At 38.1% G+C, this 25,607-nt stretch overlaps 1 protein-coding gene across 1 annotated transcript; it reads right to left on the bottom strand.

Moving 5' to 3' along the window:
• Window positions 1-649: 649 nt before the first annotated feature.
• Window positions 650-14,592, bottom strand: LOC128647411 (uncharacterized). The gene is made up of 3 exons (XM_053700197.1): window positions 10,182-14,592; window positions 1,087-1,183; window positions 650-713 (listed from the first exon to the last, which is right to left on the bottom strand). The coding sequence occupies exons 1-3, from the start codon at window positions 14,590-14,592 to the stop codon at window positions 650-652; spliced, it is 4,572 nt and encodes a 1,523-aa protein (XP_053556172.1).
• Window positions 14,593-25,607: the final 11,015 nt, after the last annotated feature.

Raw genomic sequence — 25,607 nt, forward strand, 5'->3', positions numbered from 1 at the left:
TATTGGGCCCGTGTTTTTATGCTGCCAGCGGCCGGGGTGGCGTGAATGCATGGCGCTAAACATGGTTCATTATAATTAAGTTAGGATTACTAGTTGAGGTTTGTTATTTTTAAGTGAGGTTGTGATCAATTTCACACAAAACTAGCATTATAAAAGGGGACACTACTGGAATTAGTTTATGTCTCAGACACTCTATATCTGTAAACTATAGATAGCGCTAAGATAGTCAAGATAGTCAGCCTGATTTGTTTTATACATGTGTTTATTTAAACTATACTCAACTGAGTGTGTTTCAGGCACATTCTAGCCCATAGCCTTTACTTTATGGGAAGAATATTGTTCGTGTTAGTTTGCTATACCTACGCCAACTTATAGGTTTTATTTAATGTAATATCCCCTAGTTTATGGTTCATAGGGCCATCAGCTCCTATAATATTACCATGCTGACTGTATCTCCCCTCACCCTTTCCCGCTCTACAGCTGTGAGCGGGTCATATCCACTACCCCTTATCCGTCTGTGTCCAGTGGTGACAATATTCCTGAGGGGAGATACTGCATAAGTATTACATAAGTCTTCTTACCATAGTAATCCAATGGTGATATGTTCCCTTACCAATCCAGACTTAAACTTATATTTCTATGTTTGTTGTTACAGCCTCACCTCCTGTGATTTTGCTTCCGTTTCTCTCACTCCCCCCATGACACCATTGTGCCTAATTCATAGGCAAAGGAAAATGAGTCCTATAGAAACATCTATTTTGCATGACAACCACCTAATTCATTCATCGTCATTATTTCCCTTTAAGGGGATGATGATGAATGTACCACATTTTGTTTTCAGGAGAGTGACATGTTTTTCATGTTGGTTGACAATTATTTCATGATTATTGTTGATTTATATATATATTTAATGTTATTTACTATAAAAGCCCTAAAGTGGCTATAGACCCAATTTACCTACCTCCGTCAAGTCTTTCTATTATACCATGGTCTAAGAGTGACCTACTATCTTCAGATGAGGTATATATCAGTATAAAAATTAGAATATTGTTGTTTTTGCCTATTACATTCTGAATTTATATTTACCTGATTATACACTTTCTTCTTATTGTGAATGATATTCCAAAGTTTGTAATACTCAAGTATTGGCATTTTCTCATATGCTGTATATGTTTATAATATCCTAAATACAAAAAAAAAAAAAAAACATGGTGTAAAAATGAGGGGTTTGACTTTTTAGAGCACTGGGCTGATTTTTCATTAGGGTACAATTTGTACAGTAAGGATAGATTACACCTGAATGACATGGGTGCTGGTGTGTTGGGGGAAAGGATGGTAGCAAGTTTAGAGAACCTTTTAAACTAGGCAAAGGGAGGAAGGGTCAGTTAGAACACAATAGAACAGAGAGATCAGTCTGTGAATATGTCACTCCCTTAAAGGGACACTGAACCCAATTTTTTTCTTTTGGAATTCAGATAGAGCATGCAATTTTAAGCAACTTTCTAATATACTCCTATTATCAAATTTTCTTCATTCTCTTGGTATCTTTATTTGAAATACAAGAATGTAAGTTTAGATGCCGGCCCATTTTTGGTGAACAACCTGGGTTGTTCTTACTGATTGGTGGATAAATGCTTCCATCCAATAAACAAGTGCTTTTCATGGTCCTGAACCAAAAAAATAGCTTAGATGCCTTCTTTTTCAAATAAAGAAAGCAGGAGAATGAAGAAAAATTGATAATAGGAGTAAATAAGAAAGTTGCTTAAAATTGCATGCTCTATCTGAATCATGAAAGAAAAATGTTGGGTTCAGTGTCCCTTTAATATCTCAAGGAAGGGATGACTTAAGAAATGTCACATTAGAAAGTATAGAGGAAAGCACACCAAGTAGCAGCAGAAAGCACATGAAAAATAAATGTATGACAACAAATGCAAGAAGCATGACAGGTAAAATGGGGGAGCTGACACTCTTAGTTGCAAAAGAGGACTATGATGTTATCAGTATAACTGAAAATTGGTGGGATGATTCACATGACTGGGCAGTTAACTTAGAGGGGTATACTTTATTTAGGAGGGACAGGAATAATAAAAGGGGTGGAGGAATCTGCATGCATATTAAACCTAACCTTAAACCTACAATAAGGGAAGATATTTATGATACAAGTGACAATGTAGAGACCCTGTGGGTTGAAATAAAGAGTGGGGGGAAAATCCTAAAAAAATATTACTAGGAACATGCTACAAGTCCCCTAACATTAGTGACCTGGAGGAAACTCAACTACTAATGCAAATAGGTAAGGCTGCTAATAACAGTGCTGTAATTATGGGAGATTTTAACTACCCTGATATAAACTGGGCCAATGAAACTAGTAATTCAACTAATTGGGATAGATTTTTAAATGTTCTCAAGGATAACTTCTTGTCACAATTAATAGAGGAGCCAACTAGGAGTAAAGCTATATTGGATTTAGTGCTATAAAACAATACAGAAATAATATCAAACATAGAAGTCAAAGAACATTTGGGTAACAGTGATCATAACATGGTCACATTTGAAATCTCTTTTCATATGCAGTGTCTTAAAGGTTTAACTAAGACTTTTAACTTCAAAAAAGCAAAATTCAACGATTTTAGGAAATCATTAAATAATATAAGTTGGGACTTTGGGGGGTAGTTATCAACGCGTCTACTTTACCTGCCTTCGCCGGTTAAATACGCCAGCCTAAGCTCGCCTACCATCGCCGCCGCGGACCTGCAAAATTTTGCCTAAGTTATCAAAAAAGCTGTCAAAAAGCCGCTCACCAAGTACGGGGCGATGAGCAGTGGACTGTGAGAGTTATCACTCATCCGATCTCGCTGCTCTTCGGCTTTTTGACAGCTTACTTGCTAGCCTGTCACTAAGCACCCACACTAAACTACACTGTTCTACCCCCTATACTGGCGCCCCTGGAGCCCCCCGCAACTCAATAAAGTTATTAACCCCTAAACCGCTGCTCCTAGACCCTGCCGCAACTCTTATAAATGTATTAACCCCTAAACCGCCGCTCCCAGAACCGCCGCCACCGACATTATGCCTAGTAACCCCTATCCTGCCCCCCTATACCGCCGCCCTCTATAATAAATTATTAACCCCTATCCTGCTGATCCCGGACCTCCCCGCAACTAAATAAATAGTTTAACCCCTAAACCGCCGCTCCCGGACCCCGCCGCAACCTATATTAAACTTATTAACCCCTATCCTGCCCCCCCCTACACCGTCGCCACCTATAATAAATTTATTAACCCATATCCTGCCCCCCCTACACCGCCGCCACTGTAATAAAATTATTAACCCCTAAACCTAAGTCTAACACTAACCCTAACACCCCCCTAACTTAAATATTAATTAAATAAATCTAAATAATATTTCTATTATTAACTAAATTAATCCTATTTAAAACTAAATACTTACCTTTAAAATAAACCCTAAAATAGCTACAATATAAATTATAATTATATTGTAGCTATCTTAGGATTTCTTTTTATTTTACAGGTAACATTCCATTTATTTTAACTAGGTACAATAGCTATTAAATAGTTATTAACTATTTAATAGCTACCTAGTTAAAATAAAGAGAAATTTACCTGTAAAATAAAAACTAACCTAAGTTACAATTACACCTAACACTACACTATACTTAAATAAATTATTCCTATTTAAAACTAAATACTTAACTGTAAAATAAACCCTAAGATAGCTACAATGTAATTAATAATTACATTGTAGCTATTTTATGATTTATATTTCTTTTACAGGTAACTTTGTATTTATTTTAGCTAGTTAGAATAGTTATTAAATAGTTATTAATTATTTAATAACTACCTAGCTAAAAGAAATACAAAATTACCTGTAAAATAAATCCTAACCTAAGTTACAATTAAACCTAACACTACACTATCATTAAATTAATTAAATAAATTAGCTACAAATAACTACAATTAAATACAATTACATAAACTAACTAAAGTACAAAAAATAAAAAAAGCTAAGTTACAAAAAATAAAAAAAATAAGTTACAAACATTTAAAAAATATTACAACAATTTTAAGCTAATTACACCTAATCTAAGCCCCCTAATAAAATAACAAAGCCCCCCAAAATAAAAAAATGCCCTACCCTATTCTAAATTAAAAAGTTCAAAGCTCTTTTACCTTACCAGCCCTTAAAAGGGCCTTTAGCGGGGTATGCCCCAAACAAAACAGCTCTTTTGCCTGTAAAAGAAAAATACAACCCCCCCCCAACGTTAAAACCCACCACCCACATACCCCTAATCTAACCCAAACCCAAACCCCCCTTAAATAAACCTAACACTACCCCCCTGAAGATCATCCTACCTTGAGTCGTCTTCACTCAGCCGAGCCACCGAAGGAACCAAAGAAGAGATCCGGAGTGGCAGAAGTGATCCTCCAAGGGGCCCTGAAGAAGTCTTCCATCCGATGAAGTCATCATCCAGGCGGCGCTGAAGAAGTCTTCCATCCGGGTGATGTCATCTTCCAAGCGGCGCTGAAGAAGTCTTCCATCCAGGCGATGTCATCTTCCAAGCGGGTTCTTCAATCTTCTTTCTTCAGGTTCCATCTTCATACCGCCGACGCAGAACATCCTTCTTCCCCGACGGACTAACGACGAATGAAGGCTCCTTTAAGGGACGTCAACCAAGATGGCGTCCCTTCAATTCCGATTGGCTGATAGGATTCTATCAGCCAATCGGAATTAAAGTAGGACAAATCTGATTGGCTGATTGAATCAGCCAATCAGATTGAGCTTGCATTCTATTGGCTGATCGGAACAGCCAATAGAATGCAAGCTCAATCTGATTGGCTGATTGGATCAGCCAATCGGATTGAACTTCAATCTGATTGGCTGATTCAATCAGCCAATCAGATTTTTCCTACCTTAATTCCGATTGGCTGATAGAGTCCTATCAGCCAATCGGAATTGAAGGGAAGCCATCGTGGATGACGTCCCTTAAATGAGCCTTCATTCGTCGTTAGTCCATCGGGGAAGAAGGATGTTCCGCGTCGGCGGGATGAAGATGGATCCTGAAGAAAGAAGATTGAAGACCCCGCTTGGAAGATGACATCGCCCGGATGGAAGACTTCTTCAGCGCCGCTTGGAAGATGACATCGCCCGGATGGAAGACTTCTTCAGCGCCGCCTGGATGATGACTTCATCAGATGGAAGACTTCTTCAGCGCCCCTTGGAGGATCACTTCTGCCGCTCCAGATCTCCTCTTCGGTTCCATCGGTGGGTCGGCTGGCTGAAGACGACTCAAGGTAGGATGATCTTCAGGGGGGTAGTGTTAGGTTTATTTAAGGGGGGTTTGGGTTAGATTAGGGGTATGTGGGTGGTGGGTTTTAATGTTGGGGGGGTTGTATTTTTCTTTTACAGGCAAAAGAGCTGTTTTCTTTGGGGCATGCCCCGCAAAAGGCCCTTTTAAGGGCTGGTAAGGTAAAAGAGCTTTGAACTTTTTAAATTTAGAATAGCGTAGGGCATATTTTTATTTTGGGGGGCTTTGTTATTTTATTAGGGGGCTTAGATTAGGTGTAATTAGCTTAAAATTGTTGTAATATTTTTTAAATATTTGTAACTTATTTTTTTTATTTTTTGTAACTTAGCTTTTTTTATTTTTTGTACTTTAGCTAGTTTATGTAATTGTATTTAATTGTAGTTATTTGTAGGTAATTTATTTAATTAATTTAATGATAGTGTAGTGTTAGGTTTAATTGTAACTTAGGTTAGGATTTATTTTACAGGTAATTTTGTATTTCTTTTAGCTAGGTAGTTATTAAATAGTTAATAACTATTTAATAACTATTCTAACTAGCTAAAATAAATACAAAGTTACCTGTAAAATAAATATAAATCCTAAAATAGCTACAATGTAATTATTAATTATATTGTAGCTATCTTAGGGTTTATTTTACAGGTAAGTATTTAGTTTTAAATAGGAATAATTTATTAAAGTATAGTGTAGTGTTAGGTGTAATTGTAACTTAGGTTAGGATTTATTTTACAGGTAAATTTCTCTTTATTTTAGCTAGGTAAGCTATTAAATAGTTAATAACTATTTAATAGCTATTGTACCTAGTTAAAATAAATTGAAAGTTGCCTGTAAAATAAAAATAAATCCTAAAATAGCTACAATAAAATTTTTATTTATATTGTAGCTATATTAGGGTTTATTTTAAAGGTAAGTATTTAGTTTTAAATAGGATTAATTTATTTAATAAGATAAATATTATTTAGATTTATTTAATTAATATTTAAGTTAGGGGGGTGTTAGGGTTAGGGTTAGACTTAAGTTTAGGGGTTAATCATTTTATTACAATGGCGGCGGTGTAGGGGGGGCAGGATAGGGGTTAATAAATTTATTATAGGTGGCGACGGTGTAGGGGGGGCAGGATAGGGGTTAATAAGTTTAATATAGGATGTGGAGGGGTCCGGGAGCGGCGGTTTAGGGGTTAAACTATTTATTTAGTTGCGGCGAGGTCCGGGATCGGCAGGATAGGGGTTAATAACTTTATTATAGGTGGCGACGGTATAGGGGGGGCAGTATAGGGGTTAATAGGTATCATGTAGGTGGCGGCGGGGTCTGGGAGCGGCGGTTTAGGGGGTAATACAAATATTATAGTTTCGGCGGGTCAGGGGGTGGCGGTTTAGGGGTTAACATGTTTATTATAGTGGCGGTGGGCTCCGGGAGCGGCGGTTTAGGGGGTAATAAATGTATTTAGTTGCGGCGGTGTAGGGGGGGACAGATTAGGGGTGTTTAGACTCGGGGTACATGTTAGGGTGTTAGGTGTAGACACTTCCCATAGGAATCAATGGGATGTCTGGCAGCAGTGAACATGAACTTTTGCTATGGTCAGACTCCCATTGATTCCTATGGGATCCGCCACCTCCAGGGTGGCGGTTTGAAAACCAGGTACGCTGGGACGGAAAAGTGCCGAGCGTACCTGCTACTAGCAAAAGTAGTCAGATTGTGCTGAACTTGTGTGCGGAACATCTGTAGTGACGTAAGAATCGATCTGTGTCGGACTGAGTCCGGCAGATCGAAGCTTACATCACAAAATTCTACTTTTGCCGGTCTCTAGCCTTTGATAACTAAGGCGAATCAGCCTCGTTACAAATACGCTGCGGAATTCCAGCGTATTTGAGGTTGACGGCTTGATAACTACCCCCCAATGTATTCTCTAATAAAAATACACAGGATAAATGGATAATATTTAAAACTTTGTTAAATAAATATACATATCAACAAATACCATATGGTTATAAAAATAAAAAATCAAAGCCGTTGTGGATAAATAAAAATGTGTTAAGAGAAATTAGGAAAAAACGTAGGGCTTTTAAATTATTCAAAATAGTACAGACTCAACATACAATATTTATAAGGAATGTAAAAATTCATGCAAAAAAGCAATCAAATTAGCCAAAATTGAAAATGAAAAATTAATTGCAAAGGATTCTAAGTCTAACCCTAAAAGGTTCTTTGAGTACATAAATAGCAAAAAATCTAAGAAGGATAATATAGGTACATTAAAATGCATGGAGGGTAGCATGATAGATAATGACAGGGAGAAGGCTGAGGTACTAAACCAGTTTTTTTTCTTCAGTATACACAAGAGAGGAACCATTGGATGATTCTTTGGAACAAAATAGAACATGCCAGTCCATACCATTAACTGGGTTATGCTTAGAGGATAAAACTGGATAATATCAAGGTAAATAAAACTCCAGGCCCAGATGGAATACACCCAAGGGTGTTAAGGGAATTTAGCACTGTTATAGACAAACCTCTACTCTTAATTTTTCAAGACTCATTATCCTCAGGCATGGTACCCCAGGATTGGTGTAAAGCTGATGTGGTGCCACTCTTCAAAAAGGGAAGCAGGGATGATCCAGGAAGCTATAGACCAGTTAGTCTGACATCAATAGTGGGGAAGATATTTGAAGGGATTATAAGGGATTATATTGATGAGCATATTCATGTAAACAAGATGATGAGTTCTAATCAGCATGGTTTTAGGAGAAATAGATCATGTCAAACTAATCTAATTAGATTCTACGAGGAAGTAAGTAAAAATATAGATAAAGGGGAATCAGTTGATGTGATATACTTAGATTTTGCAAAGGCATTTGATACAGTGCCACATGAGAGATTAATGCACAAAATTAAGGGACTGGGAATAGCTGAAAATGTTAGCTCATGGATAAATAACTGGATAAAAGATAGGGAGCAATGAGTAGTAGTAAATGGATCATACTCAGATTGGACAAAGGTAATCAGTGGAGTCCCCCAGGGATCAGTACTGGGCCCTGTTCTTTTTAATATTTTTATAAATGACTTGGAGCAAGGATTAAATAGTGACATCTCTATTTTTGCAGATGATACTAAGTTAAGTAAGGTAATTAGGTCAGAGCAGGATGAACTTTCATTACAAAGGGATCTGCAAAAATTAGAAGTAAGGGCAAGTAAATGGAAAATGAGATTTAATACGGAAAAATGCAAGGTTCTACATTTTGGAAGTAAAAATAAGCAGGAAACTTATTTTTTAAATAGGACAAAACTTAGCCAAACAGAGGAGGAAAGGGATTTGGGAGTAATAATAGATAACAAGCTAAATATGGGTGCACAATTCAGGGCAGCGGCTTCAAAGGCTAATAAGATACTAGCATGTATTAAAAGAGGCATTGATTCAAGGGAGAAAAGCATAATTCTGTCACTATATAAAGCCCTGGTAAGACCTCACCTTGAGTATGGAGTGCAGTTCTGGGGAACGATTGCAAAAAAAGATATTGCAGAACTAGAAAAAGTTCAGAGAAGGGCCACAAAGCTAATAAGGGGATTGGAGAAATTAACCTATGAGGAGAGGCTAGCCAAACTGGGTCTGTTTTCTTTAGAAAAAAGGCGCTTGAGAGGTGACATGATTAATTTATGTAAATATATTCAAGGCCCATATTCAGAGATGGCAGAAGCTCTGTTTATTCCAAGAAAATTGTTTATGACAAGAGGTCATAATTTAAGGTTAGAGGAAAGGAGATTTAATCTCCTGCAACATTTTTTTCACTGTAAGAGCAATAAAATTATGGAACTCACCAAAGGAGGTAGTGAATGCCAATACCCTAGATACATTTAAAAATAGTCTGGATACATTTCTGTATATAAACAAAATTCATGGATATGATTGCTAGTATTAAATGGGTCACCTTTTAGTGGGGTTATTTAAGCTTAACTGGAGCTTTTTGTAAGTATTTTAGATTTGTATAGGTTGAACACAATGGACTTCAGTCTTTTTTCAACCTTATCTACTATGTTACTATGTTACATAATTAACCTATTAACCCCTAAACTGCCAACTTTCCACAACCACCCAATCAAATCAGACAATAGGATGTAAGCACATTTTCAGTCAATAGGAATTCAAGGGTACCCCAATATGAAAGGGGTATATTGCATTCAATCTTCTGTGTGCGGCGGACAATTGCATGAAGAGGATCTCCATGCGCCGATAATCTCCACCTCCGACGACCACTCTGGCTCCGCACCTCCGCCAAGAAGATATATTTTGGGGTTAGTGTTAGTTTTTTTTCTGGGGGGTGTTTTTTTTTAATTAGGGCTTTTTTTAATTAGGGCTTTTTTATGGGCTGCAAAAGAGCTGAATGCCCTGTTAAGGTCAATGACAATACAAATGCCCTTGTAGGGTATTTGGGTAGATTAGGATTTTTTTTTAAATGAGGTATTTTTTTATTTTGGGGGGTGGGGGTTGTAATGGTAGGGAGTACTTTATATATTTTTTTTTGCAAAAGAGCTATTAAATTTAGGGCAATGCCCTACAAAAGGCCCTTTTAAGGGCTATTGGTAGTTTATTTATGGACTAGTGTTAAAGCCCGTGTACACGGGCCAAATATATATTTTTTTTTTTATTCCAAAAAATAACATAAGATATAAATATTAAAGTAGACATAAAGTCATATTTTTATTTTTAGTAAATTAAATTAAAATAAAGTTTAATTTGTACATGAATAATATTGTTGCTCTAAATAATACAAAATTACTTCTAACTAATTAAAAATACACAACTTATTTATTTATTTAAAGTATATTTCTTTATAAACAATGTTTTTTGTATAAATTTTATCACTGTTTGGTAATATCTTTCCTTGCTTTGAACTTTGAAGTATCTTAATTTTGACATCAGATGATGTACGAACTCGAGACATTGCAACATAAAGTTGTCCATGACTGAATACTGGTTCTGGAAGAAATATTCCTACTTTGTCTAACGTTTGACCTTGTGATTTGTTGATGGTCATTGCAAATGCAAGTTTGATTGGAAACTGTCTCCTTCGTAAAATGAATGGTAGTTCAGTGTTGGCAGGGGCTAAATCTATTCTCGGAATAAACACTATTTGTTTTTTTGCTGTTCCTGTGAGTACTTCTGCAATTAATAGATTTGGCTTAAGATCTTTAACTATCAATCTTGTTCCATTGCACAGACCTTTTTTTGTGTTCAGATTTCTGAGCAACATAATAATACTTCCCAATTTTATTTTTAACTTATGAAGAGGCATTCCTGATGGAGCTAATTCGTTTAGAAACTCTATGGGATAGTTTTGTGCATCTTCATCTGTCTGATCATCAATTGAATCTGAACTCAGATATATTTTTTCCTCACCATCGAGTATATTTAATACATGCTCATTAATTTGATCAACATGACAATTTTTCGTACACAAAATGGCCTTTTTTGAAAAACTGTGAAGATCAGATGGAAGAATTTTTTTTCCAAAAATTTCAGATATGATACAATCATTGCATATTAATTTGGAAGGGATCTCAACTAAATCCTCAGGAAGGCCCTCTGAATTATTTAATGAACCCTGTCCTAATTTTAGTAGCCAATTGCTAAATTCTGGATCCACTGAACGCACATTATTCTTCAATTGTAAAATTTTAAATTTATCCCAGTGATCATAGAACTTTATAGTAGCTTCCACAATAGCAGTTCTATTGCAATGAGGAAGAACTGGGAGTGTTTGTCTGAAGTCTCCACCAAGGAGTATAACTTTTCCACCAAATGGCTTATTGTTCTGCATAATTTCCTGAAGAAGGTTATTGACACATTTTAGAGCTATACCGGGTGTCATTGAGGCCTCATCCCAAATAAGCAATTTAGCATTACGTATGAACTCTGCATCTTTTGAAGTCATTCTCATATTTGATGTTGATGTTTCCAGTAATGGAATTGGAAGCTTAAACTGTGAATGGTAAGTTCTGCCACCATCAAGTAGATTAGCTGCTATTCCTGTAGAGGCAACAGGAAGAACTCCATCTGTGCGTCCACGTAAAGTACTCAATAATGTTTTATATAAATAAGTCTTGCCACTTCCACCAGGTCCATCAATAAAAAAACATCTGTGTGGTAAATTTTCATTATCAATTGCAGACATTACATTGTCAAATGCAGCTTTTTGCTCGATGTTTAATGCTTCTTGAAGTTGTGCTCCAACTTGTGCTTCCAAGTGTGTAACATAGTTGAATTGCATTTCTGGAATGAAGTTTGATGGATTGGGTAGTCCAAAATCTTCACAACGTTTACTATGCAATATGAGAACATTTTGAATATCTGTTAATGCCAAATTTTTGCAAATTTTGCAATCATCAATGTGGTCTTCATGACGTGAATAATCTTCATAAAGATCATGTTTGTATTTTTCAAAGAGTTGTGGGACATTAGGTGGGACAACAAATATACACAAATAAGCAAACAGTTCCCTCATTTGTTTAGGCATTTGTTGAGATGCTGATTCGTTAAGTGTAAGATCCCATGTAGCGTCGTCATCTAAAAGTGAAAGCTTTTGGGCAGCTTCTTTGAATGTGTGACAAACTTGTCCATTAACAGTTCGTAAGTCCTTAAAGGATATTGCTCCTTTTAAGTGCAAGAGCAATAACCTCAAACAAAATCTCTCCAAATCTGATGAAATATTTACATTATACAATCTGCCAATTGTTGTATCTGCTCCTCTTTGTCTTGGATTCCACTTACGGTTTTTTACATCAAATACAAAATGTTGAGGAATGTCAGAGTAAAAAAGTTCACGTGCCGCATTATTATCCACATTCAACTTAAAGTATGCTGTCAAAGTGGTATCCCTGTCTTGTGCCTTTTCTGCAGCTAATTGTATGTTTTCATTATGGAAATATACATCTTGTTCGCCTGGAAGATGAACTTGAAGTCTTATTATTGTATGTGTTTGATGGTGCATCAAAAAACCATACAACCTCCAAACAGCTTCAGGAGCACTGACATATCTTGTGTCCAAAAAATTTTGAATTTCATCATGCTGTAGTGTATTTTGTTCGTTAATTGAAATATTTGCACAATCGTAACCTTTATATACATATTTGAAGAGATATTTAACACTTTTAACAGAAACACAACTCTCTACATTTATATGGCAGTTGTATTTCAAGCAGAAGTATGGGCTATATGGAACTACCCATGAGTTGTCAATTTTTTTCCCTTTGACAATTACAGTGGTGTCATTTTTTTGTCTACGATATCGCGGATATCCATCAACATTAATTAAAGTTTCTTTTTGAAATTTTTTTGGAAAATTCTTGCTGCAATTACCATCAACCATGCATGGAGAATTTAAATTATGTTCTCCACATGGACCATGTATCATATGCTTTATTACAATAGCATGTAGTCTTGGATAAATCTGTTCATCAGGAATTTCAGCTGATATAAAAGTGTCAATGGTTTCAGCATCATTTGGCTTGTCTTCGGCTTTCAATATTAAAAGGATATGAGCATGTGGTAATCCTCTTTTTTGAAACTCTATTACATGCACTTTTGCGCAAGGACTTCCAAGAACATGTTTGTTCAAGATATCATTCAAAAGAGAATTTAATTTGAGATTGAAAACTCTTGCTACCAAATCTGGTCTGAACTCCACTGCTTGACCTTCTAATAGGTTATCAAGTATCTCAGGCCATTTAGGGTTGCAGGTCATGGTGATGAAGTAATCCGGTTTTCCATATTTTCTAACAATGGCCATAGCATCATGGTAGTTTTGGGCCATATTTCGTGGACTTCCCTGAAAAGATGATGGCAAAATAACTGCTTTACCAGGCATCAGGCCCTGTGCAGCAGCCTCACTTTGAATGTAATCCATTAATCCTGTATATTTTTCAATGCGAAGATTAGATTGATTTTGACGGATATAGTTGAGTCTGTTGGCCTCAGTCTTGACATAAGCATCAACAAAGTACTGCTGCGTCAACTTGCCAGCACTAAGGAAAGGATTGAATTGATCCCTAATTGAAATTCTGTAAGAGTAGTATTTCATTTGGCTAACTCTTATCCTTGGATTGGTGGTTACTCTTCTTTGTACATCACTAATTGATGTTGGCCTGTAGTTAAGAGCAATATTGGAACCCCAACTTTGGTCCCCATATGGAAACAACAAAGGATACAGCAATGGTTCAAGATTAGGATCTAAAACACTTATTCTTTCAGTTTTTTTTGTTTGATCTGTAGATCGGCAATGAATAAGAAGGTCACGTTCAAGAGGAGGTTCACCATCAGAATTTTGGAAAATAACAGCAACCTCATTAACTCTTTGTACGTTATATCTTCGGTAATCTGATGTTCTGTCCTGCAGAATTACCATTGAAACTTTAGAATTTTGAACTCCATTTAAAGATGCTTCATGGATGCATTCTTGCTCTACCTCATAGAGCATTTTACATGCTTTTGCAAAAGGGTTATACTGACACATATATGAACTTAACTCCCTCAAAAGTTCAATGTGACATCCTGAATTTTCTTTTAGTGCTGCTCGTTGGTCCGCAGCTTCCTCAGGACTCAAAATGTAGAGTTGTGCAAATTTGCGTTGATCATCATTTTCTGGATGCAAAGCACCAGATCGGTGATAAATTTGGCCATTTATTCTAAAACAGTATGGGCCATATCCTGGAGGTGGTGCAATGTTTGCTCCCATTGATGCAAACGCCAATGCACTATTTATAGAACGGATATTTTGCATAAAATTATTTGAATGTGTGTGTTGTCCAGTCATTAGTTGTTGGATCAGTGGTGAAATTTGTATATGAGGTAATGTTATTTTTCCTTTATTGCAGCATTTATTAAAAAGCTTATCGCTTGGTTGTTCCTCTGGAAAATGCTTTGCCATGCAAAATGTGCAATAAACATTAAGTTGACCACATGTGTGCATCGGAACATTGTCTTCATTAAATAGTGAATGGTTATAACTTTTGTTATATTGATTAGTGATAGTGATGTTAGAATTTTTTTTTTTTTTTTTTCTACGTGCAGCAGAACGTGATCTTTGCATGTCCAGTTGGACACATTTTTCCTGAGCAGTCATATTGGCCCTACAAATGCGTTTTTTTGAAGAATCCTTTTTGCGTAGAATTACCCTTTGTTGTTCAGTCATATGTGTCCGTCGTATACGTTGAGTTTCTTTTCTTCTGCGTTTAACGTTTTCTGCATCTTCCTGTGTTAAAATTCTTTTAGGAGGCATTCTTCTATTTTTATGTTTATGCAGCAGTCTTTAGTTTGTTTTAAATTTTTTTTTTTTTTTATGCACGTCTTTGTAGTTACTTTTTTTTATGCAGTATATATGTTTTTTAAGTTTTATTATTATTAGGCACTCTTTATTGCCTTTTTTATGCTGTATATATATGTTTTTTTAAATAGGTTTGTTATAATGCTGCTTATTTAGTATTAAGCACTCTTTATTGCCTTTTTTATGTTGTATATATATTTTTTTTTTAATAAATGTTTTATAATGCTGCTTATGTAGTATTAGGCACTCTTTATTTTCTTTTTTATGCAGTTTATGCAGTGTCTTTATTTGTTTTAGGCATTCTTTTAGGCACTCTCTTTGTTAGATTGGCTGTCTTTTTTTTGTATTAGGCAATGTTAGGACAATCTTTATTTTGTTTAACAAAGTCTTATGCACTCTTTACTTTGTTTTATACACTTTTTATTTTCTTTTTGGCAGTGTTTTTTTTTTTTTAATGCAGTCTTAGGCACTCTTTATTTTGTTCTAGACATTAGGCGTGTTTGTCACTCTTTACTTTGTTTTTATTATGCCCTTTTTTTATATTTTTTTTTTTTATGCAGTATATATGTTTTTTACGGTTTATTAGTATTAGGCACTCTTTGTGGGCTTTTTTATACAGTATATATATTTTTTCTTCAAAAAGTTTGTTATAATGCTGCTTATGTAGTTTTAGGCACTCTTGATTGCCTTTTTATGCAGTATATATGTTTTTTACGGTTTCTTATTAACTTTGTTTTTTGCTGTCTTAATTTTGGTTCATGCAGTCTTAGGCACTCTTTATTTTCTTGTAGACATTAGGCGTGTTTGTCAGTCTTTACTTTGTTTTAAACACTCTTTTTTTTGTATTATGTCCTTTTTTTAAGACACTTTTTTTATACAGTATATATGTTTTTATATGTTTTGTTAAAAAGGTTGATTAAAATTCAGCTTATGTAGTATTAGGCACTCTTTATTTTCTTTTTTATGCAGTTTATGCAGTGTCTTTATTTGTTTTAGGCAGTCTTTTAGGCACTCTCTTTGTTAGATCGGCTGTCTTTTTTTTGTATTAGTCAATGTTAGGACAATTTTTATTTTGTTTAACAAAGTCTTATGCACTCTTTACTTTGTTTTATACACTTTTTATTTTCTTTTTGGCAGTGTTTTTTTTTTTTTAATGCAGTCTTAGGCACTCTTTATTTTGTTGTAGACATTAGGCGTGTTTTTTTCACTCTTTACTTTGTTTTTATTATGCACTTTTTTTATACACTTGTTTTTTATGCAGTATATATGTTTTTTACGGTTTATTAGTATTAGGCACTCTTTGTGGGCTTTTTTATACAGTATAATGCTGCTTATGTAGTATTAGGCACTCTTGATTGCCTTTTTATGCAGTATATATGTTTTTAACGGTTTCTTATTAACTTTTTTTTTTGCTGTCTTAATTTTGGTTCATGCAGTCTTAGGCACTCTTTATTTTCTTGTAGACATTAGGCGTGTTTGTCACTCTTTAATTTGTTTTAAACACTCTTTTTTTTGTATTATGTCCTTTTTTTAAGACACTTTTTTTATACAGTATATATGTTTTTATATGTTTTCTTAAAAAGGTTGATTAAAATTCAGCTTATGTAGTATTAGGCACTCTTTATTGGCTTTTTTATGCAGTATATATGTTTTTTTTTACAAAGGGTTAATTATAATGCTGCTTATGTAGTATTAGGCACTCTTTATTGCCTTTTTTATGCAGTATATATGTTTTTTTTTCAAAGAGTTTATTATAATGCTGCTTATGTAGTATTAGGCTATTTTTTTGCCTTTTTTATTCTGTATATATGTTTTTTAAAAAATGTTTCTTATAATGCTGCTTATGTAGTATTAGGCACTCTTTATTGGCTTTTTTATGCAGTATATATGTTTCTTTGTTTTTCAAAGGGTTTATTATAATGCTGCTTATGTAGTATTAGGCGCTCTTTATTTCCTTTTTTTTTAATTTTTATAGAGACTTTTTATATGTGCAGTGCAGCACAGTGTTGAGCTCTTTTATGAGCTTATGACTAAAATATTTTTTTTCTATGTGCTGTTAGCACAGTGTTGTGCTCTTTTATGAGCCTATTAATCCTTTTTTATTTTTAAATGCTAAAATTTTGTTTTTTGATCCTATTAAGTTTTTTTTGAAACAACTATGTTGTGGTATGTAGCACATGCATAAGTCCTGAGCCTATTATTCCTTTTTTTGTATGTGCTGTTAGCACAGTGTTGGTGTCTTCTATGAGGCTAATATTTTTTTTTTTTGTATGTGCTGTTAGCACAGTGTTGTGCTCTTGTAAGAGGCTATTAAAGAGCAAATGTGAGGTTTTTTTTTTTAAACTAAAAAGCTTTTTTTTTTTTTTTTTTTTTTTTATGCAGAGCTTTCAAATAATGTCAGTGCCAGTGAGGTAATTTTTTTCCTGAGGGCATTAAATTTGAAGACCCAATTATTTTAAAGTAAAGTAAAGAGGTTCAATAGGCAATTCTTTTTTGTTGAGGTAATTTTTTTCCTGAGGGCATTAAATTTGAAGACCCAATTATTTTAAAGTAAAGTAAAGAGGTTCAATAGGCAATTCTTTGATAGTAATTTTTTTTTTGTTTTTTTGTTGAGGTAATTTTTTTTTCCTGAGGGCATTAAATTTGAATACCCAATTATTTACTAAAGTAAAGAGGTTCAATAGGCAATTCTTTTAAAGTAAAGATGTTTTTTTTTTTGCGGAGCTTTGAAATGTAGACCTTTCTTATTGGCAGTGCAATAGAAATGCGCAATGTTTTATGGCTCGCGACGCTTTTATTAAGGGTTGCGTGCGCGTGGGTTCGCGTGCGCGTGCGCATGCGCATGAAGTGTGTTGTTGGCTTGGCGTGCGCATGCGCGTTCGCTTTGCTATGGGGGGCATTGCTAAGGCTAACGTTGTTGGCTTAGCGTGCGCATGCGCTAGACGGCTAAGGTTGGCGTGCGCGTGCGCGTGCGGGGGGGCAAAGTAGGCTAATGGGGCTCAAAAGGTGCGCGTGCGCGTGCGGGGGGCTCAAATGGCTAATGGGGCTCAAAAGGTTCGCGTGCGTGCGCGGGGCTCAAATCAAAGTGAGGGGTAAGTGCTTCAGGGGCTCAAATCAATGTGTGAGGGGTAAGTGCTTCAGGGGCTCAATAGTGTGTGTGCGGTAATGGCTAATGGGGCTCAAAAGGTGCGCGTGCGCGTGCGGGAGGCTCAAATGGCTAATGGGGCTCAAAAGGATCGCGTGCGCGGGGCTCAAATCAAAGTGAGGGGTAAGTGCTTCAGGGGCTGAAATCAATTTTTTGTTAATGTGTGAGGGGTAAGTGCTTCAGGGGCTCAATAGTAGGGGCTCAATAGTGTGTGTGCGGTAATGTTCGCGTGCGCGTGCGGGGGCTCAAAGGGTTGCGCGTGCGAACAGCTGGCCAAGGGTGCGCGTGCAGCGGCAAGAGTTTGTCTGAACTGCGCATGACGGCTTCAGACAAACTCTTGTCTTTTATAATATAGGATTATTATTTATTTTTTTTGGATAATTTAGTTTGTTATTTTTGGGTAAGCGTATGTTAATTGGGGTTAAGTTAGGGGATGTTAGGTTAGGGGGCTTAGTTATTAGGTTAATACTTTGTGTTGTGGGGGTTGGCGGTTTAGGAGTTTTGCATGGCGTTTTGACACGTAGGTTTAATTTTTTTGGTCCGGTTTAGCTTTTTACGTACAAATTTAACTTATTTGTTTGTTTGTTTTACGCGCCGCAATATGATATACTGCTGTAAATTACTGGCGACGCCAGAAATGTGTAGTTGCGCACATTTCTGAACCTCCCAGTTTATCCGATTTATGGCAGTATAGCATCTGGCGGCGCGGTTTATGTGATTCACCTGATGTGGAAGGTGAACTTACAGGCGACGTGGGTTTCAGCAGTTGCCCTGAAACTTACTCCACATATGTAATCTCACCCAGTGTGTTTTGCAAAGGAGTGTCCCTGCAATTAAGTATGTAAATCTGATCAAAGTAAAAAGAAGGTAAGTGTCGCTCCAAGCCCGGAGATGAAAGACAGCAACCGCAAACAGTTCACAGCAGGGCATCCATTAAGGCAGTATTGTGCATACGTGCGCCGTCACAGATCAGTGTGGTGCATGCCAATCAAAGGCGAAGGCGAAGGCTGAACCAGCCACAATAGCAATAGGAAAAGAAGAAGAAGGTGGCACTAAAGGAATCCAGGTAAAACTTACAATTTATTGCAACAATTAAAATCCACACTCAAAAACAAGACATGGACGGAGGGGAGGAGTCCTTATGCATTTTGTGCCATGCAACGCTTAGTCATAGGATGACCCCACATACATTGACTCTACCTTTTATGGTGAGCGTGTCCAATCACTGGTTACCCAGAGGTAACCCTGGAAACGGCCACCACAACGGCAGAGACAGTTATACATAAAAGATATTTAATTTATGTCAACTTAAAACAATATAACGATTCCTAAACAGTTACATTATATTGACATAATAGTGATTATCCGCAAATAATATCATAAAGCACATAAAGCTATATCACAGAAAAAACACGGATTAATTACAAATTCTTTATGTATAAGGTTTTCAAAAGTGTTTTTGACAAATAAATTGCGGATGAGATTCATAAATGTAATTGCAAAATAGGGGTAATATGAATTCCAATAAAAGTGATTAATAAATAAATGAATGAGAAAATATGAATAAATAAATAAGAAAACAAAAATAAATGAATGAATGAGTGAATTAATAAATAGACCCCTTCTGCTATAGAACTAAAGGTAGGCCATATTAAACTAATACAAATATGTATTCACATACATTACGTTAAAGCATACTGTATTATATATTCAAATGCATGCATACAAGTCTTAATCTACAAAGTAACTAATATTTCATTCCTTATTAAGTCCTAATGGTACCCTGGTCTTTAACTTCCATATCCAATATAATTCCTTCTTGGACAAAATGTTATATCTGTTTCCACCCCTTATTCTGGGTTTTGCGATGTCTATGACCTTGACCATAAATTTGAACTCATTAGTAAAGTGGATACCATTAAAATGTCTCGCTACACTGGAATCTTTGTTGTGATTTTTTACATCCCCTTTGTGTTTACCTATCCTAGAAGGGGTCTATTATCCCTATTTTGCAATTACATTTATGAATCTCATCCGCAATTTATTTGTCAAAACCACTTTTGAAAACCTTATACACAATAAATTTATAATTAATCAGTGTTTTTTCTGTGATATAGCTTTATGCGCTTTATGATATTATTTGCGGCTAATCACTATCTATTACGCCAATATAATGTAACTGTTTAGGTTTCGTTATATTGTTTTTTGACATAGATGAAGTATTGTTTATGTAAAACTGACTGAAGTTGTGGTGGCCGTTTCCATGGTTACCCCTGTGTGACCGGTAATTGGACACGCTCACCATAAGGACTCCTCCCCTCCGTCCATGTCTTGTGTTTGAGTGTGGATTTTAAATGTTTCCATAAATTGTAAGTTTTACTTGGATTCCTTGAGTACCGCCTTCTTCTTCTTTTCCTTTGTGATTTACCTGCCGAAATCTGACATATTATTTATTTATTTTTAACAAATATTCTTTTAACCATTATCCCTATGCGATTGACTTAACAATTGATACTTTCCAACAGTCCTTGGCAAGACATGGTACACCACAGAAGTAGAGGATGAGCTAAGTAGATCTGGATATAGTATCAAGGTAGCAGCGCAGTGGTTATGGAGCTTGCAACATCCTCTGTGGATGCTGCATCTGTTAGTCTCTTGGTATCCTAGCTCCAGGCAGCCCCTCTCAGATGTCTCTCTGCACCCCATGCCGATGCAGTCACAGCACAGTAATGTATTTGTGTGTACTAGGGCCATCTCCCCCTCTTTCTCCAACCCTATTAGATCCAATTATATATATATACATAAAAGAAAAATGTATTTCCTCCTGGGACGTGTACCATCTTTATAAGTATGCTCCAGCCCTGCACCCCTGACTATGCAGCTGGGCGCGGTATGCTGACCTGTTTCTGCTCACACTGTTTCCTAGCATAGAAAGGGACATGCACGCATCCCCCCCCCCCCCCGTGACGCCACTGCCAAAGGGCAGGCCAGGCAAGTTATATATTAAAGTAAAAATATACCTTCCATGTACCTTTAACACACAATAGTAGAATTATTTAATAACTTTAAATTCTATTTGTTTCAAATTGCAGTTGGTTGATTATTAGAGACTAGTCCTAAAGCCCGTTCACACGGGCCATTTTTTGCAGGGTACAGCAGTCCCACCCCTTGCGCTCTCTCCCTGCCCCTCTCTTTTGCTCTCTCCCCCCCTCTCTTTAGAGCTCTCTCTCCCCCCCTCTCTTTTGAGCTCTCTCTCTCCCCCCTCTTTTTTGCGCTCTCTCTCTCCCCCCTCTCTTTTGCGCTCTCTCCCCCCTCTCTTTTGCGCTCTCTCCCCCCTCTCTTTTGCGCTCTCTCTCTCCCCCCTCTCTTTTGCAATCTCTCTCTCCCCCCTCTCTTTTGCGCTCTCTCTCTCCCCCCTCTCTTTTGCACTCTCTCTCCCCCCTCTTTTGCGCTCTCTCTATCCCTCCCTCTTTTGCGCTCTCTCTATCCCCCCTCTTTTGTGCTCTCTCTCCCCCCCTTTTGCGCTCTCTCTCTCCCCCCCACTTTTGCGCTCTCTCTCTCCCCCCCTCTTTTGCGATCTCTCTCTCCCCCCCTCTTTTGCACTCTCTCTCTCCCCCTCTCTTTTGTGCTCTCTCTCTCACCCCTCTCTTTGCGGTCTCTCACCCCTCTCTTTTGCGCTCTCTCTCCCTCCTCTCTTTTGCGCTATCTCTCCCCTGTCTCTCTCCCCTCTCTCTCTCTCTCTCTCTCTCTCTCTCCCCCTCTCTCTCCCCTCTATCTCTCCCCTCTATCTCTCTCTCTCCCCTCTATCTCTCTCTCTCTCCCCCTCTCTCTCTCCCCCTCTCTCTCTCTCTATCTCTCTCTCCCCCCTCTCTTTTGCGCTCTCTCCCCCCTCTCTTTTGCGCTCTCTCCCCCCTCTCTTTTGTGCTCTCTCTCTCCCCCCTCTCTTTTGCAATCTCTCTCTCCCCCCTCTCTTTTGCGCTCTCTCTCTCCCCCCTCTCTTTTGCACTCTCTCTCCCCCCTCTTTTGCGCTCTCTCTATCCCTCCCTCTTTTGCGCTCTCTCTATCCCCCCTCTTTTGTGCTCTCTCTCTCCCCCCCTTTTGCGCTCTCTCTCTCCCCCCCTCTTTTGCGCTCTCTCTCTCCCCCCCTCTTTTGCGATCTCTCTCTCCCCCCCTCTTTTGCACTCTCTTTCTCCCCCTCTCTTTTGTGCTCTCTCTCTCACCCCTCTCTTTGCGGTCTCTCACCCCTCTCTTTTGCGCTCTCTCTCCCTCCTCTCTTTTGCGCTATCTCTCCCCTGTCTCTCTCCCCTCTCTCTCTCTCTCTCTCCCCCTCTCTCTCCCCTCTATCTCTCCCCTCTATCTCTCTCTCTCCCCTCTATCTCTCTCTCTCTCCCCCCTCTCTCTCTCCCCCCCTCTCTCTCTCTCTCTCTCTCCCCGCTCTCTCTCTCCCCCTCTCTCTCTTTCTCCCCATCTCTCTCTTTCTCCCCTCTCTCTCTCCCCCTCTCTCTCTCCCCTCTCTCTCTCTCCCCCCCCTCTCTCTCTCCCCCTCTCTCTCTCCCCTCTCTCTCTCTCCCCCCTCTCTCTCCTCTCTCTATCTCCCCCCTCTCTCTCTCCCCCTCTCTCTCTCCCTCCCCCTCCCCTCCCCCTCCCTTCTCTCTCTCCCTCCCCTCTCTCTCTCCCTCTCTCTCTCCCTCCCCTCTCTCTCCCCTCTCTCTCTCTCTCTCTCTCTCTCTCTCTCCCTCCTCTCTCTCACTCCCCCTCCCCTCTCTCTCTCCCTCCCCCTCCCCTCTCTCTCTCACTCCCCCTCCCCTCTCTCTCTCACTCCCCCTCCCCTCTCTCTCTCCCTCCCCTCTCTCTCTCCCTCCCCTCTCTCTCTCCCTCCCCTCTCTCTCTCCCCCTCCCCTCTCTCTCTCCCTCCCCTCTCTCTCTCTCTTTCCCCCTCCCCTCTCTCTCCCCCTCCCCTCTCTCTCCCCCTTCCCTCTCTCTCTCCCTCCCCTCTCTCTCTCCCTCCCCTCTCTCTCTCTCCCCCTCCCCCTCTCACTCCCCCTCCCCCTCTCTCTCTCCCTTATCTCTCTCTCTCCCCTCTCTCTCTCCCCTCTCTCTCTCTCTCTCTCTCTCTCCTCCTCCCCCCCTCTCTCTCTCCTCCCCTCTCTCTCTCCTCCCCTCTCTCTCTCTCCTCCCCCTCACTCTCTCTCCTCCCCCTCTCTCTCTCTCCTCCCCCTCTCTCTCTCTCCCCCCTCCCCCTCTCTTTCTCTTCCCCCTCTTTCTTTTGATCTCTCTGTCCCCTTTCTTTTGCTCTCCCTCCACTCTCTTTTGCTGTCTCTCCCCCTCTCTTTTTCCTCCCTCTCTTGTGCTCTTTTTATTTCCCCTCTTGATCTCTCTCTCCCCTCTTGATCTCTCTCTCACCTTTCTTATCTTTTCCCTACCCCCTCTCTCCCCTCTTTTGAGCTGTTTTGAGCTCTCAAACTGCACAGCCTTTCACGGCCTGTCTGGCCCCGCCCCTTTCATGCTCGGCCATCGTGGCCCTCGCGCTCGGCCACGCCCCCTTCACGCTAGGCCATGCCCCCGACCACGCTCGGTCACGCACACTTCTGCTCGCACTGCAGAGCAGAGACTTAGGGACTCTCAAAGGCCAGGTGTGTTTGTCCTCGTGCTGTGCTGTCTACTGCGCATGACAGCTTCGGACAAACACACTTGGCCTTTTATTATATAGGATGTGCATTTGTCCATAAACGAATGTAAAAATAACAAAAAAATCTGTCTATATATACTAATGAACAAATCACCATATGAACGAATAAACGTATGGTTGAACAAACAAATTTATTTCATACATTCGTTCATATTCGTTCTATGAAAAATACAAGAGAGAAGCAAATCCCATGAGATCAGAAAGTACAAAATTTGCGTGCATTTTCTTACCCAATCCTGACTTCCCATTTGCCGGGCTAAAAAAACACATTAAACCCCCTGTCTGAGCTAGCTCTGATCAGAACCATTTGGAGCTTGGTTAGTATATTTGGACCTAAGTAACCCAAGAGTGCGAGTGATTCTTGTCTTCTTAACACTCAGTAATCCAACAGTGTTGCACGTGCCTTTACTTTTTTACTTGTACTTTTTTAAGCTGTATAAAAGAAACTTATTTCTTACTATTTGTTTATGTCTCATACAGTATTATTAAATATAATATAAAAGGAATTATTTTATTTCTGTATAGTAAAATTCTTAATTTTTCATGTTTTTTTTATATGTTCCATTATTAGCATTAAATGAACTATTCTTTTGATTTTTAAATTGTTTAATGTAAGTTTTGGGATAAAAGTCATTATGTGTTCTGTTGTCCTTTGAAAATAATGGTGAACAAATATTCGTTAACAAACAAATATGTTAACAAATATTTATACGAAGCGAATGAGAAAATGAAAGAATTTCAGACAAAATGAATAATTGAACATGAACTAAACAAATATTTCAGACAAAATACATTTTTTGATGGTGCACGTGTATTGTTTATGCTGTCACTTGAAGTTGCAAATGGCAAGTCAATTAAATAGTTTTATGGTAACTATTAATTCAATAAAACTTTCTTGAGTTATAAAACATTAGACTTATGGGGCAGAGAATAATAACTCATGGCTCAGATCAATTTTGTAAGTTATATGCTTGCAGCAGCAATAATTATACCACATACAGTATGTTGAAGAAAGAGAAAAGCTTTATACCTACAGTTATAAACTGCAAAATAAGATGTATGCTGCTGAAACCCTTATAAATAATGTCTGGAGCTCTATGTATTTGGACAAATTGTACAAGAAATAAATGGAGGGGGGGGATTGTGTGCCTAAAAATGAATAAAAGGGATAGAAATGTCAAAAATAAAATGTGCATGAATGCATTTCAATTTGAAATAAAAACACTTTTGCAATATAATTCCATTAGCAAAAATGCTTCTAGTAAAAGTTATTACTGTTTTTTCAGCAACGTACTTACATATCCTGTGAGGGCCTGTGCATCAGTATTCAAACACCATGCCTGTTCAGAGAGGTGGCTGTGGCATGTATTGCTTCTGAAGACATAATTTGTGTTATATAAGCCACCAAAAGTGCTACAAGGCGGCAAAATATTCAAAGGGATCCGCCGTTGTGTTTAGCGAGCCTGTTGGAATATTCCAAGCTCTCAACATAGCGGCATCGCAGAGAGGCATTTACTATACATGTCATTGTTCGGGGATGCTGGCTTAGACAACACCCAGCATCGCCGACCATATTGGTGATATATAGTAAATGATCCCTTGAATATTACTGCCGTCTGCCTAACCGCAAATCCTAATATCCCTAAACCGAAGTACCCCACAATCTCAAACTAACATAAAAATAATAATGAGCTAAACCGCCACATACCCACCCCAATTTTTAACTATTAAACTCTAAACCGTCACATACCCACCGCAATTAATATCCTATTAACCCCTATGCCGCCACATACCCACCACTATTATCTATCCTTTTAACTCCTATGCTGCCACATACCCACTGCTATTATGTAACTATTAACCCCTATGCATCCACATACCCACTGCTATTATCTATCTATCAACTCCTATGCTGCTACATAATCACCGCTATTATCTAACTATTAACCCCTATGATGACACAAACCCACCAATATTATCTATCTATTAACCCCTATGCCGCCACATACCCCAAACGCCAACTAACCTAACATCTTCAAATATATGCAATATCTGAATTCACTGAAGTATGTGAATTACTGTCCGATAGTGAATTCAGATAATGCATATATTTGTCTAAGTCCGGTTATAGATATT

The sequence above is a fragment of the Bombina bombina genome, chromosome 2 (genome assembly GCF_027579735.1).
Source record: "Bombina bombina isolate aBomBom1 chromosome 2, aBomBom1.pri, whole genome shotgun sequence".
Lineage (NCBI taxonomy): Eukaryota > Metazoa > Chordata > Amphibia > Anura > Bombinatoridae > Bombina > Bombina bombina.

What these genes read in the sequence shown, in the direction of transcription:
- LOC128647411 (XM_053700197.1), bottom strand. Translation starts at nt 14,592, where the DNA reads ATGCCTCCTAAAAGAATTTTAACACAGGAAGATGCAGAAAACGTTAAA. An exon ending in AGGAAAGATATTACCAAACA is followed by an intron (nt 1,184 to 10,181) that starts GTGATAAAATTT and finishes TTTTGTATTTAG; the next exon opens with GATATTATAAACATATACAG. An exon ending in AGAAGAAAGTGTATAATCAG is followed by an intron (nt 714 to 1,086) that starts GTAAATATAAAT and finishes CCTATGAATTAG; the next exon opens with GCACAATGGTGTCATGGGGG.